Genomic DNA, 18,839 nt, shown 5'->3' with positions numbered 1-18,839 from the left:
TTTTGGGTACACCAAATATATATATATATATTTTTTTTTGTTTATAGATCTCTCCAATCTCCCTTGCATCAATATGTAATCCTCTAAGCGACTAAGTCGTAGGATCTTTAATTTTTTTCCCTATTATATTCATCAATATATCTATCTTTTTTTTTTCTTTACAATAACTATAACATTGTAATTATAATAAAACAGTATACTTTCTCCGTCCCATTTTATGTGTTTGGTTTGATTAAAGGCTTAACTGAAGTTATTTACTACACTAAAAAAAACTATTAAACACAAAAAATCAAATTAAAAATAAGTAAAAAAAAATACTAAAGAAAATAAACAAAGAAGAAATAGTTGATTTGACCAATGAATAGTAAGTAAAACAGATTAAATGAGACACATGAAGTAATTTTTAAGATATTCAATGATTTACGAAATTATTTGTAGTCGCTGTTTATCATAGCTAGCAAATATGTGTACTAGATAAATGACTACAAGAACATTACTCATATCTAAACAATTCAAACAAAAAATGTCAATAAACAAATTTTATGAAGAGTTAAAAATCGTATTATTATTAATATACTATCCGACCAATTTGATTGGAGGTTCTCATGGTACAATAATCTTTATATGTATGAGTGTAGATTATGTAGGTGTTTAGTAAATAGTTGTTAGCTGGTAGCTACTAGTAGATTGGATTAGTGGGTCTGACTAATTTGATAGTATTAGCTGATTGTAGAAAATTATTTGGTAAATTAACTATTAATAGCTGATTGCATGCAAAATAATTTTCTCAATAAATTGATTGAAAAAAAAGTGATTTTGAATAGGATTTTGGATTTTAGAATTTTAAAACAATAAGTTGTTACAAAAAGCTAATTGTTGAAAGATACTTTAGAATAGAAAATGTACAGCTGATTCTACTAGCAACTAGCAAGAGCAGCCCAACACAGCATTCAACCGTTTGCTAAAAGCATCTTGCTGACATCACAAATTCAAAACCCACGCGCATCAACGGCGATTCCCTTTAAGCAAAATATAATACGGAGTATAATTTTCAAAACTTATGAAGTTCATAATTCTTTTTAAATTTTACTGTTATATTATAAATTTTATGAACTCATCTCAAACATATAAGGAGATAAATTGAACCAATTTAATTTTAAGACTCAATATCGTACTATATACACTTTTACACATAATGAAATCAATTCAAAGTCCAAACGTAAACGTTCAATGTTTGTGGCATGAATTAAACTCTCACATTGTTACTGGAAATATATTTTTTAAGTGATGATTCTCATTCCTTAGACTAATGCTTTGATGACATATACATATTTTTTTATAAAGAGAAAAATGCACAATCATTTTCGAGCGTGTTCATTGGGTGAATATTTCTCGTATACAACAATTCACAAACCACATAACATTTTGTGTAACAATTTACAAACCATACAAAAGATACTAAAGAAAACAACTACATAATCTCGTGTAGTGATCCACAAATTGTAAATCGCACTAAGAATATCATGTGCAGTAAACTCAACTGAGATAATATTTGTAAGAACAAAACTCATTATCTTTTGATATATAACTATATGAATCATTCTTTCCAAATTTTATCATTATGACCAACTAAGTTGTCCATACAAACATAATTATATGAATCATGTTTCATTACTTGCTCATTATTTTTCGGACCTAATTAATATAATATTCACAAGTGGAGAAGTGGCGCGTGAGGGAGGACTTTTCTTAAACTGGCTCGTATTTGGGGGCAGTTGTGGCCGAACAGACGACAAGGACACGCTGTGAGATTTACGTAGGTGGGCTCCTAGGTTGGATCATTAATAAATGCGAAAATCTTTGCATATTAGCACAAACGAGCCTGTACTTTACTTATATTTACTTTTTATACCCATTTTCATTTTTAAAAATTTATCTGCACTTAATTTTTCTGTATTTATAATTTATTATTATTATTATTATATATACTTCCATCGAGTAAAGATTCTTTGTTGAATATTTTATATTTAGTAGGTAAATGGATAAGGTTACCTCATCAAGAAAAGTGTTGTCCAATGGCTAACATTGTAGGATGGTTGTTAATTTCAAAAGGATTATTGTCTTCTTTCATTAATTGTTAAATCATAATTTATACATTATATGTTAATTATATACAAAGTGTAATACATATATGTGCTTATTATTGTTTGATTTGAAAGTATAATAAAACTATATATTAGACTGGATATTATATTTATGATCGAATCTCAATTTAAGTTAACTTGTAAGATTGTAAAATATGTTTAGGGATAATAGTAAACAAATCAAACACTAGCCCGCTAACCCTCCCGAATCTACATGGGTTAAAAACTATCCAAACTCACCATACCTGTTTTATTAGGGTTGAAAATGTTAAGTATTCAGTATTACTTAATATGTTATTTCTAAGTATGTGTTTGGTCATATTAACCCAAGCATAGCCTCCTCTTTCTCTTTTATGGTTTTACGTAAACCTTATTCCCTCGAAATAATGTTGACAAGAATAAAATTTATAATATTTAAGTACGAGAGTTATGTTTCATCTATTCAATCACTTATTTTGAGGCATAATTCATAATTTTTACACTTATATATATAATAACTAATAAAAACAATAATTGTTATGAATATGCAATATTTTATATTCTAATTTAATTTTTATCCCACCAAAAGTGGCATAGATTTGTCCTTTATTAGTTGTACTCTTTCAATGTGATATAAACTTTAATAAGGTTGCAGGCCAATTAGTGAGAGTGTGACATAGGCTTCGAATCACCAATTCTTAGGTGGAAAAGTTGGCCTGTTGATGAAGCTTGATTAGTCAAAGTCAAGTGGCATATTATATTTATAGGAAATTCTCTATCATTATTTATTTTACGTGGGTCTAAAAATTTGCGCTAAGATTATAACCAATAAAAGTTGCTTTGTTTATGAAAAAAAGTGATTAAGTACGTGAATATAGCATAATTGTCATATTTGAAGGTCACATGTTTAGTTCTTTTCGACACTTGTTCGATTGAACCTGTCGTATAGAGTCTTTATATAGTGTAATTCACTTTCCATGTATGATTTACAGACTATTACACATAAACAGGATTTACGTAACTAATATATACTCTTGGATATATAATGATGAGTGTGAATTTATCTTGTCATTTAAAAAAAAGAAAAGCAGATTTGAGAAACCCTTTGGCAAAATTCAAATATATGTGACCTTAAAGATTAGATATGAGAAAGAAAAGTAATGAAAGAGGTGCAAAAAGCAGCAAAAGATTTTGCAGAAGTAGGAAGCAATGTGGACACACATGATAACAACATTACATACATACTTTAAATCAATATGTTAATAAAGCATAACAACAACAACTACAAGATTTTAGTCCAAGAATGAGTTACATATATTATTAATTACTGTATTGTTAAAAGTTATAGACTAGATCAGACATTCTATTAAGTAAGAGTCAAACTTTACAGACGTAATTTAGACTGAACTCATATTAGTTGCACAATAATAGAGATATATCTTCAATTTTGTATGAAGGGAAAAAAAAATAATGTGTCCATTATTAGATATGAAATTTAAAACTCCAGTTGCTACTAAACTTAATTAAAATTTAAAAATCACTCATGCACCCTAATACAAGAAAACATTGTGCATTCATATGGAAATTCATATATGAAGTTGGGATTGCCTATAACATCGCAATAACTTAACACTCTTATCTATGAGATCTATCTATAATAGATTATCCTTTTGTTAAGAATATTGAGACTTTGAACAAGTACGTTAAACTCGAAAACGACTCATGACTAGTGTCAGGACCGGCCTAGAGGGGTGGGCAGGATGGGCACCCGCCCTGTGCCCAGTGTTGGGAGGGGCCCCTAACTTTGTTTTTAGAAAAACCCTAAACCTGTATATGCAAATATTTGAATCCATTACTTCAAAATTATTTATTAATTTTTAAATCTACTTAACAATTACGACCATTTGATATATTTATCTTAGTTAATAGATATATATTAGTGAATGTTTGAATTAATTTATGATTAGACTTCATATAGAGTCCCAAAGTTTGAATTGACACTACTCCAAGGCTATTATACAATGCTTTTTTAATTAAAAAAAAAACTACAAAAATTCAAAATTATCATTTTATTATTTTCAATTAACACATACAATGTTTTATAAGAGTTTTTAAACCATAAACTAGAGTGCACCTTACAAGGTGGACTCTGGTCCTAAACGACGTATAAATTATGTATATTTAGTATTAGAGTTGTGAACTTCTAGAATATAAATTGTGTTTCTAAGTCAAAACACATAACAACTATAGAAGGAAATTTGTGAGTAAAGTACAGGGTTATCAGATCATAATATGTTAATATTGTGTGACTACAATATTTGAAAAAAACTTGTGAATACAAAATAAGATAATCAATTACATATATATTAACATTGTGTGTTCGTACTTCGTAGTATAAAAATTGTGAATTTTTAAAATGTAAATTGTGATCATTTGGACCCAGGTCCACCTTGAAAGGTAGATCCGAGCTGAGTCTACAAAATAATTTACAATCTTTTAACTTCATATATTAAGGGCCCTTATTTTTGTTTCGACCCGGACCTATAAAATGATAGGACCGGCTTGACTAGTGTTCACAACATACAATTAAGGTTTGTGGATCTAAATAACAACAATTTGGGCATTATAAAATTGTTGATATTCATTAAAAATATGTTGTTTTGTTGAAAGACACAAGTGACAAGTGCTTTAGGACTTGAACTTAACTAACCACTTTGGTTGTGTTGTCAAATGGGTAAAGATCGGTCAAGTCATGTTTGTGAATGACAAGACATAGTGATAGCTAGGCCAACCATCCCATGATCTAAAGTCTTGTTTTGTCCATGACCGTTGGTTCGTAAGAAACAAAAATAAATAAATAAATAAATAACCTCAATAATTTCTTAAAATTAAATTAAATTTATTGTATATATTTTTAAAAAATTAAATTCATTAAATTTCTTGATTTTATTTTTTATTTTTATTTTTTGGAATAGGTAGGTTGTTAGAATTCATTTTGTTAAAAATCATAATTTTTTATATATACTGAGGAGAGGAAACAAAGAACGTTAAAAAAATTCGATCAAATATTAAAATAAAAAAATGAATGATAAAATATATACTTATAAAAGTATTTTAATAAAAATTAATTTTCAAAAGAATACTATAGCTCTCGTTGTAGGAATTATTTGGAAGAATGAATATCTTATTTTACATATGAGGTTGGAATTGCGCTGAGCTCCATAACAGAAGTTTGAATGATTGATCATGAGCCTTTATTTTGTTGAGAAATGGATTTTTGTAATGTTATTCTCAAGAGTGACTCACTCTTGACTGCTAACAGATTTAAGTTTATTAATAATAATCTGCAGCGTGTGATTATTCATTCAGATTGTCAGATGGTGTGTAATATGCTAAATGACTCTTTGCAAGATTTTTCCTTCGTAGGTTGTATTCTCTGAGAATGTCAAAACGACACTTTGAAGTAGTGTCTATTCGGTTTATTTATAGATCAGTGAATAAGGCTGCACATACCTTGACTAGGGCAGCTTGTTCATATACTGTTCCTTTTTGTTGGTATTCTTCCGTATTTGATTGTATTGTCTCGTTGATTTAATAAAGTTATCTTTTGATTGATTTTTTAAAAAAAATAATAATAATATAAGAGATCCTCATGATCACTAACGCTATTCCATTCTAGGTCTATTCCACGAACCAAACGTGCCATTAGAGAAAAGTTGATATGAAATTAAATATCTACCCTTCGTTATCAATTGATCATACTCTCATAAGTTTACAATTTGTGACATTTTACCAAATCCTTCTATAAGTTCCACAAGCCCAAAAGTCCCACCCCAAAGCCCATCATGTTTCATTATAATAGTTATTGCGTCGACAGTGGATCACACAACTGTGTGGACCACGATTCAAAAACGAAATCGTTTCGCGTAATTTTTTTTCACACAATTCACTGTAATATACATTTTTATAACTCATAATGTATATTATTCTAACTCATAAAATACATTATCTTATTCAAAAAATTTCACTATTCTAACATAGTCCACACAGCTGTGTGGATCATCATTTGCCGTTTCATTAGATAACACAATTAATTCAATATGATACGGTAAATCCTAATTAGTAATGACCTAATCCCAATTAAGTAAAGCACTTATATGATATTATATAAAGTGAAAAAAAATCTACCATACTGATTGATACGGGTGTCATATACATTTATACTCACATATATTCTGACATAATTAATTAATTATTTATTATACATTTATACCATATGCATTTAGAAACCGTTACAAATAATATTCAACACGATCATGTTGATATACATGATAATACTTTAAAAATCGTTACAAATAAAACAATCATGTTGATATACATGATGATACTCTAGAAACTGTTACAAATAATACAATTATGTTGATATACATGATAATAAGCGTTGAAAAAGAAATGTAATAACTCAAAAATATTGTTCAAATTATAGGTATAGAAATAAATTAATATTTAAAAAAAATGATCATATATAGTAATCTATGAATATAACAATTTGTTTGCACTGGGTTCCAGGCTCTGTGTTCTATTTTCTAGTTTCTACTAAGAATGGAGGCAAAGCTGTTGAGCATCACCTCTGCCGCCATTCCAACCCATAGAAATATCTCCAGAATTCCCAGTAAGCTTTTAGCCCACCGGAGCTGCCGTCAAGATTGCACCTTTCGATTTCTCATTTCAAGCTGCAGGGCTATGCACAGCATTCCCTCACCTCAACCGCTTCAAAATTGGCGGTAAGTTTTCTAAAAATCGTTTCTTGATTTCCAGATTCTTGGTTTAACGATAGATTGTAGGCAAAGTGAAAGGGGTTTTGTCTTTTTTCTCTTTGGGTTTCGTTTGTTTGAGATTTGTTTGCTGTTAAGAAATGTTTCCATTTGTTGTCCGCTTCTCAATGTGTCAGAATTTAAGGAAATTCTTCGATTTCTTGTGACTTTGAGTTTGGGTTTTCTTCTGCAAAGCATCAGAAACATGCAATTTACTGTGCATAATATATAGAGTTTATAAATTGTGCTCAGATCAGCAAGGTTTTAGTGTCAGAACAGATTAAGCTTTCAAGTTCTTTCTTAGCATGTAGCAGACAATTGTATGAATCTCTATCTTGGTATTATGTGGAGGGGTATGTTGAGCATATAATCATTAAAGTGCAATCCAACTATCAGCTTAGACATTTAGTTGAGATGAAGCACATGCCTTCAATTTGGTATCAGAGTCATGCAAAAGATTAGGCTTTTAGTTGAGATGGAGCACATGCTTCAATTGGGTATGAATGTTTGTCTTCCAGAATTTCACCTTAACCAAGTCAAGAATCATAGGTTTTTGCCCGCACGGGCAATTTAGTTGGTTTCGTAGATTGTAGGCAAGGACACATGATCGAACTTGGGCTTCGAATTCGCTTAAACCACTTTTTCTTTTGATTGCTTTCAGAACGGGAACGAAGAGCAGAGTAGACGAGACAGGGAATTACACACTAGAGGGTGTAAGAATATCTTTAGTTCGATTAGAGGATAGCATTATATCCGGCCTTGTGGAGAGAGCTCAGTATCGTTACAACCCGGATACATATGACCCTGATGCTTTTGTGATGGATGGTTTCCGTGGCTCTTTGGTGGAGTACATATTAAAGAAACCGAAAAGCTTCATGCCAAAGTATTTTTTTTTTTAGCTCATTTCTTTGTATAAATCAAGCCCGATACTCCATACTTAGTTATATGTATATATAATTCTCTGATTCTTGAAATGCCTAGGTTGGAAGGTATTCGGACCCCGATGAGCATCCTTTCTTCCCGCTTGAATTGCCCGAACCACTATTGCCACCCCTTCAACACCCACAGGTAAACATAGATGTGTTCGGGAAGTTAAACAATTCACGTTATCATTAGTTCGTTGTCTATATCCCCGATGGCCTTTGGCCTTTCTATCAGTTACGACTTAATTTTTTTGAATACTATTGACTCTATTACAATACAGTATCTGTTCATAATTACGATATAGTATCTGTGCAGGTTCTACACCCAAATGCTGCTTCGGTCAATATCAATGCCAAAATATGGGACGTGTATTTCAGAAAGCTTCTTCCAAGGTTAGTGGAAGAAGGCGACGATGGTAATTGTGGATCCGCTGCTGTTTGTGACAGTCTTTGCCTGCAGGTACGTGCTTAAGATGTGTATGGCTGATCTAAATGAGCTGAAAACTGAGATTATTGACAGATTGTGCTTAGCGTTCGTGTTTTGACCATTCCACGGTTTCTGCTAAACCTATATGCAGGTCCTCTCGAAGAGAATTCATTATGGCAAATTCGTTGCAGAAGCCAAATTTCAAGCTTCACCGGACCTCTATAAGGCTGCAATCAGAGCAAAAGTATGTCCTTTTCCTAAGATCTTTGTGTCTCTTATATCTTTTCAAGATTAATCTGCCTTGGGGCAACTCCAGCCAAGTTGGTCAGACTGTTGACTTAGTAACCACAATGTTACAAGTTCTTGGTTTGAACCGGTCAGCTATGGGCAACCTAGATTGGTTTGTGGTCATTTGCTGACTAGAGTCAAAAAACAGAGTTTACCCAGTGCACACCCTCGAGTAGTGGTTGTGGGTCCCTCGTCACTCGAAAAAAAAGTTGTGTTCATGGTTTTCTGAAAATGGTAACTCTCTCTTCAGGACAGGAATAGGCTTATGCAATTGCTGACCTGCCCAGAAGTTGAAGAACTGGTAAAGAAGAGAGTAGAGATGAAGGTTAGAGAGCACTGTCAAGAGATTACCATTGACATGGAAGAGGAGAGCAAGAATGATCCAAAGTACAAAATAAATCCAATCTTTGCTGCTAATCTGTATGGGGATTGGGTCATGCCATTGACAAAGGAAGTTGAGGTTCAATACCTATTAAGAAGACTTGATTGAAGAAATACAAATAAACCGAAAATTAACCATAGGGCAATTTGTAAGCGAGCTGCTAATGAAACTGAGTCAATAAAACGGGTATGATAAATTATAGTTTTGGAACAAAGTTGTCAACTTTAAATTGAATTTACATTCAAAATTCATTGAATTAAGTTAATAAAGCTTTTCAACTTGTGCCATGGCTGATTTGGGTGTTTTGATCTCGTGCATTTTTGTCAAGCTAATTTAATAGGAATGTTTTGATTTAGTGTTTTTTTTTTTGTCAAGTTAATTATGTATGAGTACCGAAAATAATCGAAACAAATTTACTATTTTGATTCGCTATTAGAATTACTTTTTGAAACCAAATAGTGTTTTTATTCCAATTATTGAGTTGTCTATTTCATATGATCAAGTTGGCATTTGATATTTCTTGCATCAACAATACAATGTCCCATAATAAATACTAATTTTTATTAGTTGAAAGCGGTACCGTGAGTGAGGCTTGTATAGTAACTTTAACCGGCTAACCGATAAAAGGAAATCAATTTGGATTATCTATAGCTAATTAATTCAAACCAATAAGTTACAAAATAATAGACAAGAGCATCTCCATTTAAGATTGTTTGTTGGTTTTTGTAAAAAAAATCATGCATTGATTTTTGACAAATGGAGAGCATGACTTTTCATTGAATTTTTCTCATGCAAATCAATAATCTTGGTGAGTCCCAATCAAAAGTCAAATGAAACACTCTCCGTTCACTGTTGGTTTTTTTTTTTTTTTTTCTCCCCCTTCTCTCTCTTACTTGTACATGTGACCTGACAAAAATCACAAAAAATTTACTACTATTAAGGATGCTCTAAGTAATCATTAAAAGTTATTGCAAACTGTTGTCAATCTTTTTAACAGTAATTTACCGAATTACTCTTATGCATGATGTGTGATTAGTGAGTGTTAAAATTTTTGACGACATTTTAAATTAATATCTATCTAATTTCTCTGTAGATCAGCGAACAAGCTTTTCTATGCTTTAACTAAAACTGCCCGGTCACCTTTATGTTGATTAACTTCTCTTCCCTCTTGTACTGAAGACTTGTATTAGTAAAAGTTTGAGTACTATTTCCTGTTCCAAAAAAAAATATCATTGAAAGTCAAACTTAAAGTCTTTGTCAGTTACTAAATGACCCACTTGATTGAGGAAATGGCAAGTTGGCATTTAAGATTTGTTGTATGAATGAAAGAAAGGTCCCATGAAAAGAGACAAATACAAGAACAGTGAAGAAAACGAGGATAAGGACGAAAGCAACCAAAACCAAAACCAAAAAGAGGTATCCGCCGCAAAAAGCACAAGAATTTCCCAGAAGAAGGAATCATCGGAATGGGGGAAAGCAGAGAGGGAGTTTCTGCGGTTTCGGGGCCGCCGCGTCCGACGATTACAATCCCGCCCCGAGCCCCCTTCGACACCCTTTTCGCACTCGGGTCCATACCCGGTTTCAGCCCCGGACCCATGACTCTCATGTCCAGCTTCTTCTCCGACTCCGATGCCTGCTCTTTCTCTCAGTTACTCGCCGGAGCCATGGCTTCCCCACTCGCAAACCCAACTCTTCTGCCCGATAACCCCCTCAAAGTCGGGGATTCGGGTCCGGGTTCCGAGAAGCTTTCCGGGTATAAGCAGAAACAGCCGATGAGCTTGCTGGTGGCTCAGTCGCCGTTGTTCATGGTCTCGCCGCGGTTCAGTCCTTCCGGGCTGCTCAATTCGCCGGGGTTTCTTTCCCCACTTCAGGTAATTCACTCAATTCTTTCAATTTCATTAGGTTACCACTAAAAGCTTTGTTCTTGGTTTATTAGGTCTGCGATTTTGTGCTTTTGCTGCTTCTTCATCTTAATTGCCAGGCAATTCACTTAAATATTCAAAATTCACTGAAATTTTGTGTTCTTTTAACATATGATTTATTCTCCGGAAGTCGAATTTGTAATCTTGTGATTATCAAGTTAATAACCCGACCAATTTGGTTGGTGTTTTTCCCATTAACATATCATTCTGCATATACTTTTGGGGATAGATAACTAGATAAGCCTTGAAAGAGCTTGGATGAACAAGCACTTAGTATTTACTCACTGGTGAACAAAATCTGGGTTCTGGTTGGATTTATGGGTTGCTAAGAGTTCTACTACATGTACTCCCAAATCTTACTCTCTTAAATTTAATGTGGCGGGTTCTGATTGGTCATTTTCTTCACGTGGCCCCCGTAAAAGTGTCTACATCAATATTTTAAGTGTGGGAGTAAAAGTTGGGAGTATAGAATGGGAGTACATATAATATTTTCGGGTTGCTAAACATGCTATGATCCGAGTGTCCAAGTGTTGATTCACTGGCATTTTGTGGTTTGTTGTGTCTTTGAATTTCAAGCAGAGCCCTTTTGGAATGTCCCACCAGCAGGCCCTAGCTCATGTTACGGCTCAGGCGGCGTTTAACCATTCTTACAAACAAATGCAAGCGGAATATCAGCATTCTTCGTCTGTGGAAGGTGCGGGGCACCAAACTTCGTCTTCTATGCCAAACCAGGGGGTGCAAGGTGAAGCGGCTAATGTGGCGTTGGACCCAGAGAGCTTGAAGGTTGAGACGTCGGAGCTGTCTCAAGTAGACGGCAAAGTTAGTTCTGGTGCTATTGAGAAGCCTGCTAGTGATGGGTATAATTGGAGGAAATACGGGCAGAAGCTGGTTAAGGGAAGTGAATGTCCCCGAAGCTACTATAGATGTACTCACCTGAACTGTGCTGTGAGAAAGAAGGTTGAGCGATCCCCAGATGGGCACATAATTGAGATCACGTATAAGGGCAAGCATAACCATGAAATTCCCAAGTCCAACAAGCGAAAGCTAGATGACTGTGATCGAGAGTCTAGGGAGGACAACTCCCGAGAAAAGCCTCAAAGTGGTTCTCGTAGCTGGACTGAAACGAACAGGTCAAATAAGGTGGTATGTTCTCAACCAGAGACTGTATCCACCAAACTGCGGTCTGAACAACTTTCGGTCGCATCTAAACGCAATGAAATGGAGGAAACCGCAACAGTATTAGATGAAAAGGATGACGGGGAACCAAATGCAGAGAGACGGTATATATGCCTTTGATATGTTTCGTTCTTTTCTCCATCTGTCTTACCGCTTTCTTGGTCACAGAATTACGGGCCAAAAAGAAACGTCCCCCAAATATGTATCTGATTTTACTTAATACGGAGTGCAGGATTTCAGAGGCTGGCTCATCTCACAAGACCGTCATGGAACCCAAAATCATTGTGCAGACAAGAAGCGAAGTTGACCTTTTGGACGATGGTTACAAGTGGCGGAAGTATGGACAAAAAGTGGTGAAGGGGAATGCTAATCCAAGGTATTTCTCGTCTTTTATGTGCTGATATTCCGCTTACTCGTTACTTTATACTCGGCTCCCACATCCAAATCGTTTTGTGGTTGACTTCCATGGCATAACAGCATTTTCTCAATGCCATTTCACGTGGAAGTTGAGTTTGTCTCATATAGAGATTATGAATATAAGTTTGTCTCATATCTGGAATAGGAGTGAAGAGGATAGACCTGTAGACACATTGTCGAACCACGTAAATCTTGTCTTCTTTACTTTTCTGCCATTGTTATTGTTTATTGTTCTTGTTAATCTCAACAGAAGTGATACAAGCATCAAACTATAAAGTTCTAGCCTAAAACGCATGAACGATGAACCGTTTTCTGTGCTTTCAAACTGAAACTGCAGGAGTTACTATCGGTGTACATACAAAGGATGCAATGTCCGAAAACACGTCGAAAGGGCTTCAGCAGATCCAAAAGCGGTTATAACCACATACGAAGGCAAACATAATCACGATACCCCAAACGCACCAAACAACAATCATAGCGTAACTAATAAGAGCAGCATTCAAAAGTTGGTAGCCGCGTAGCTGGGAACAGAGATCTGAAAGAGCAAATTGCAGAAGAGAATCCCATACAGTATCTCAGTAGAGGCAAAAGCACTTGCTTTATTACATCTCTTGTGAACTTCACTTTTTCTCTTCTTTTTGTACAGAAGAATTCCTCTTTAGACAGATCAGATTTGTAAAATGTTCCCTTTAACTTGTACACTTTTGCCTTTGTTCCTTTCTGCCAATATGAACAGTAATCACTGATCATCTGTAAGCTTTAAACTATTAGCATATGAATGTATATTTGAAAAGCTTCTATCTTGTACGTATGGCTAATGTATAGTTTTTCATTATTCATATCTTATTCTTTTCCACCGAATTGCAATTCTTTTCCTTCCTCCCAACCAAACACCCCTTTAATAACGCAAATTATGCTGTGGAAACGTGTTCACCATAGATCCATAATTTCTATACTGTAGATTTATAATATTTTTTTTTTGAAAACGTAGATTCATAATTTTGTTTTTCATTTGTTGTTACAGATATTATGAATTTATAGTACAGAAATTATGAATCTACATTATAGAAATTATGAATCTATAATACATAAATTATGAATCTACGGTATAGAAATTATAAATCTACAGCTTAGAAATTATGGATTTATCCCGTTAACAACAAATGAAAAACAAAATCATGAATTTATATTTTAAAAAAAAATATAAATTTACAATATAGAAATTATGGATCTTGCATGGTGAACACGTTTCCACAGCATAACTATCCCCTTACTAACAAATATTAATGTTTAAATTTAAACTAAGATTTTTTTGTAATATTAAGTAATATTAATAATTAATAATTAATATAGATAAAGATAAATAAAATTACCGCCAAAAAGAAAAAGAAAAAGAAAAGGGAATAATAACGACTTCTAGGAGCTTTTAATAATTTTTTTAATATTATTTTCCCTGGCAAAAATACGACAGCAAAAAGACAAAAGGACGGGGAGAAGATGAGATTAGTTCCAGTGGTTTCGGAGAAGTCGATGTTGATGTCCCCGCATTTGTCGGGTGCTGACCAATGAGGGTGAGAGAGAGAGAGAAACCTTTGACCCTCCGAACAACAGGGGCAGTGTTTCGTCGTAGTTTTTCCATAACAAATTTCCGGTGTTCTGCGTTTTGGTTCTCTCATTTCTTGTCCAATGGGATACTTTAACGCAGACCCGATGAGTGGGTAATGTCGGTTGGGGAAGAACTCCCATAACCCGAAGCCCCATTCCCGGCTCCGATCGATCGATCTCCCAAAATCCGATAACCCTTTGCGTTTTATGGGTTTTGGGGGATCGTCGTGATGGGGTGCGTCAGCTCCAAGCAGGCACGCTCCGACATCCTCCCCCGTCGCGATTCTTTCTCCGGCCGGAATGGCGGCGGCGGAAATAGATCACGGTCGTCTTCCTCGTCTCAGTTGTCGGGTTTGGATAAGGGCAAATCCGGCGGGCTCGTAGTCTCCAAGGAGGAGCCTGAGAAGGACAAACAGGCGGAACCCACCGGATTTTCTTCCTCCTCCGCCGCCCGCCGACAGTCCGGGAATTTGACGGTGTTGAAGAAGGAGAACTCCAAAAATAACGACGCTTCGTTTAGCTTTAACTACGTTGGGAGGTTACCGGCAGGCGAGTCTGTCACTGCCGGCTGGCCCGCCTGGCTCTCTTCCGTCGCCGGAGACGCCATTGACGGTTGGCTTCCCCTTAGAGCTGACATGTTTCAGAGATTAGATAAGGTAATCATCATTATCATATAATAATGTTTACTTTCAAATGATTCAATAATACCGAACAATCTCAACCAAATTAGTCGAAATTTACCTAACGTATACTCTTGAATCTTGAGTAATGACTCAATTCAAGGGACCAAGCTCTTGATTTGAATTGAGGTTAATTTACCAGCGTCTTGTGATTATTATCACTCGTTTTTTTTTTTTAAAGTAAATTCATTAATCATATTTAGGAACGTTTACAACAAAGTTCAAATGGAATGATAAGTCATTCCTTATAGTCTACACAGAAACAACTTCTTAGCTAAGCTACTGAAAACTTGATTCATTTTACAAATTGAAAGTAGGGATCCTTAAACTTCTTTCAAATCTTTGATGATCTGGCCAAACATAGACAAGACTATCTCTGATTGAAAAGTCTTGCACACCACCTAAGTCTTGTGATTGTATCACATCATAAGGTGAAATTCATTAATGGCTTAATGTACATTCTGGGATAATGACTATTAATTTTTTTTTTATATGTGGTTGAAATTGTATAGATTGGACAAGGTACATATAGCACAGTATACCGAGCACGAGACAATGAAAGTGGCAAAATGGTGGCCCTGAAAAAGGTTCGATTCGACAACTTCCATCCGGAGAGTGTGAGATTCATGGCACGAGAAATCACAATTCTCCGCAGGCTTGATCATCCGAATATCATGAAGCTGCTGGGCATAATTACTTCCCGATTATCATGCAGCATTTACCTCGTTTTTGAATACATGGAACATGATCTTGCCGGACTGCTGTCTTGTCCTGAAATCTCCTTCACTGAATCCCAGGTCTGCTCATAACATCTCAACATTGTTTCCATTGAGTGTTTATTTCTGTTGAATTTGTCTCATATATGGATTAAGAATGCATATTCGCCAAGGTAGAGATTGTTGAGTTTGTCTCATATATAAAAATCCAATCTTTTTGGAGCAGATAAAATGCTACATGAAGCAGCTGCTGTCGGGGCTGGAGCACTGCCATACGACAGGGGTGATACATCGCGACATTAAAGTCTCCAACATTCTCGTAAGCAACGAGGGAGTTCTCAAGATCGCAGATTTCGGACTCGCCAACTTCGTGAGCGCGAGGAACAAGCAACCTTTGACCAGCCGCGTGGTCACCCTCTGGTACCGACCACCTGAGCTGCTTCTGGGCTCCACCAATTACGGCGAGACGGTTGATCTGTGGAGCGCCGGCTGCGTTTTCGCCGAACTCTTCTCCGGCAGACCTTTCCTTAAAGGAAGAACCGAGGTTGTCAGCAGAACAGATTTTCCTATGTTTTATATATCTTGGTGTTTAATTTTTTGGTGTTTTCTGAACAGATTTTCCTGTTTCTATCGCAGGTGGAGCAACTGCACAAAATCTTTAAGCTTTGCGGTTCCCCGCCGGAGGATTACTGGAAAAAATCCAAACTTCCGCTAGCAACTGTATTCAAACCGCAACATCCTTATGAGAGTATGCTCCGGGAAAGATGCAGAGAATTACCCAAAGCCGCCGTGGATCTTTTGGAGACGCTTCTTTCTGTGGAACCTTATAAACGAGGAACAGCTTCATCTGCTCTCCATTCCCAGGTATATATGGTCGAGTTTTTGGAGATTTATATTGTTTGAATTGCCATAATATAACTGAATTTTTTTGTTTTTTTTAATGTTTTGATGTTTCAGTATTTCAATTCGCCGCCTTATGCTTGTGATCCATCGAGCTTGGAGAAGTACCCGCCGAACAAGGAGATGGATGCGAAACTCCGGGATGAAGAAAGAAGGTGATGCTATTAGGTTGATTATTATAATGTGTTCTATATGTCATAAATTGTTCATAACTCAACTGAAAATTATGGAATTTTCGACCACCTGAAGTGATAAAGTAAAAAAGTGGTCGTAAATAGCAACAAAAGTTTTTTCGAATATCAAAAGTGGTCGGAACAAGTTAAAGATCAGGTAGTAGAAAATTTCATAATTTTCATCAGTGACTAGTGACTGATGAATTCAAATTTGGAGTTTATTTGTTCTGATTATGGGTAGTGGCTGCGTTTACAGGAAGAAGGCAATTACGGCGGCGAGAGGATCGGCGGCGGCGGTGGCAGCGCCGGCGGCTTCTTCCAAGAATCCGAGAAAAGGTCGGAAAGTTCTGCAAGAATCCAGCAGCTTCAGCAAAGTTGTTCCCCACGAGGTTTCTCTCTCTTCTCTCTTCTCTCTTTCTCTCTCAATGTATTTATTGTATGTATATGCGTATCGCACTCAGTCACTCACTCACCGTCGTCCGTAGGAGGTGGAGGTGAGTGTTCACTTTTCGCGACGAAACAACAACGGCGGCGGCGGTAGTGGTCCTAAAGTAGCCACCGCGTCAAGGGTGTCGTCAACAAAGCCATCGTACGATGATACGAGGTCCGATGTTTCTGCGGCGCCGACGGAGTTATCTCTGGCCGACACCGTTTGCTCCGCCCCTCCAGAAACGGCGGCGGCGAGGACGACGAAAACCCAAAAGCCTGCAGATTCTTCTTCTTTTTCCTCAAGAACAACGCATACTAACAAAAACCAAAAACCGAATAACATCATCGGAACAGCAGATCCTTATTATTCCGCGCCGCAATCCAAGCGAGTATCGTTTGATTCGTCAGACAGAAGCCCAGACAACGTCGCCGAGAAACGCGCCAGCCGCAAACAACGATTGAAAGCCGGACGAATGCAGTCCTTCGACTCATCCGAGATTTTTCAGTCCCGAAAATCATCACTGCAGGTAATTAATGTTGAGATTAACAAGAACAAGAAATAATAATAATAATGGTGACACAACCCTTAGAATACAATCAAATATATTTACAGAGATCTAACAAACTCATATTCCTAATCCATATATGAGACAAACTCAATGAATCTACATACAGGAGGATAATGAAGATCAGCATGGAAGGACTGGGCTAATAGGACCATTATTCCATCAAACAAACAGATTATGTGATAATGCAAGACAGGACAGCAAAACCCGACAAGCTGCTCGGAGATCCCGATTCTCCCGAGGTAGGTAAAGTTAGTTAGATAACCGTAAAATTACAAAAATTCCACCCTACCTAAACTTCTGCATTTTGTACTTTTCTGCAGAGAATTTCTAACTTGGAATGAACTAAGAAGGAAGGAGGACTGCATGCATGGAAATCAGAGCGTACGAACTACGAACCCTCCATTTCTTTGGGGAGAAATTAAAGCTCATCAGATCAAGCAAATATAACAGACAGCATATATACAACGTTAAGTTGATGTTAATGCTGTTTAAGGGTTTTTGTCACCTTAATTTGAAACAAAGAAACAGACAAGAGATCAGATTAAAGTTCCAGTCAAGCTGCATGCATGATTCGAGCTATGATCCATAGAATGCAGATGAGATGAAGTGTCTTTCTTTTATGTTAAAAGAATGAAGTGAAAATTTGGCAGGGCGATGTGATGTATATATACATGCATCAATACATACAATGTATCATATCATTATTGTGCTGTATGTATATAGTTCAGATCAGAGCAGTATGATATCAATCTCATCACCTTTTTCCTTTCACTTCTATCCATATATATTCTAATTAAGTTCTTTTTGAGAAAAGTACTTCAAATTAATTCAAGTCTAAAGACAGAACATTACAAATGATAGAAGGAAGATTGTAAAACCACTCCGAATAACCAGACTTAGAAATAGACTGCCTTGCTAATATAACAAGAACTATAGCGTTATTTTATCATGGGGCTAATGACCCTATCACATATGTCAAGGGGATCGGAGTAAATAATACCATCAACAAATGGATTCTTATGTGTAAATATTTCTTTCAATAACATTGTATGAGATTTTTAGCTATATATCAAAAGAAAATTTATAAACAGTTAATTGTATCTGAATCAAGTTTAATTTATTGTTAAAGCGAATTCTCTCTAGTCATTATATATTGTAACACTTCCTCTCTAGTCTCATCTATCTGTGGTGGAAATTGTTCATTGTACCCTCTAAATATAGGCCTACTTGCCTAACTTGGTATCACTTCCCCTCTAGATTATTAGTATCATTTATCTATGGTGGAAATTGTTCAT

At 35.6% G+C, this 18,839-nt stretch overlaps 2 protein-coding genes and 1 pseudogene across 3 annotated transcripts; all 3 read left to right on the top strand.

Moving 5' to 3' along the window:
- The first annotated feature begins 6,694 nt into the window (after positions 1 to 6,694).
- LOC109180267 lies at positions 6,695 to 9,244 on the top strand (annotated as a pseudogene).
- A 1,052-nt stretch (positions 9,245 to 10,296) lies between these two features.
- Positions 10,297 to 13,279, top strand: LOC109180392 (probable WRKY transcription factor 4). 2 transcript variants are annotated; one of them, XM_019329922.1, is made up of 5 exons: positions 10,297 to 10,828; positions 11,459 to 12,049; positions 12,086 to 12,159; positions 12,288 to 12,431; positions 12,810 to 13,279. In XM_019329922.1, exons 1-5 carry the CDS (start codon positions 10,424 to 10,426, stop codon positions 12,991 to 12,993), a joined length of 1,398 nt encoding a protein of 465 aa, XP_019185467.1. In that variant the 5' UTR covers positions 10,297 to 10,423; the 3' UTR covers positions 12,994 to 13,279. The 2 variants fall into 2 exon arrangements, with proteins under 2 accessions (XP_019185467.1, XP_019185466.1); XM_019329921.1 differs by having other exon boundaries at positions 10,299 to 10,828; positions 11,459 to 12,159.
- Positions 13,280 to 14,138: 859 nt separating this feature from the next.
- Positions 14,139 to 18,319, top strand: LOC109180389 (probable serine/threonine-protein kinase At1g54610). Its single transcript, XM_019329917.1, has 9 exons — positions 14,139 to 14,733; positions 15,270 to 15,554; positions 15,700 to 16,017; positions 16,110 to 16,337; positions 16,431 to 16,528; positions 16,803 to 16,935; positions 17,032 to 17,502; positions 17,651 to 17,783; positions 17,865 to 18,319. Exons 1-9 carry the CDS (start codon positions 14,308 to 14,310, stop codon positions 17,873 to 17,875), a joined length of 2,103 nt encoding a protein of 700 aa, XP_019185462.1. The 5' UTR covers positions 14,139 to 14,307; the 3' UTR covers positions 17,876 to 18,319.
- Positions 18,320 to 18,839: the final 520 nt, after the last annotated feature.

Source organism: Ipomoea nil, unplaced genomic scaffold, assembly GCF_001879475.1.
Source record: "Ipomoea nil cultivar Tokyo-kokei standard unplaced genomic scaffold, Asagao_1.1 scaffold1026, whole genome shotgun sequence".
In the NCBI taxonomy this organism is placed as follows: domain Eukaryota; kingdom Viridiplantae; phylum Streptophyta; class Magnoliopsida; order Solanales; family Convolvulaceae; genus Ipomoea; species Ipomoea nil.
The sequence above is the reverse complement of the archived record's forward strand: the minus strand, read 5'-3'. Positions and strand labels throughout refer to the sequence as shown.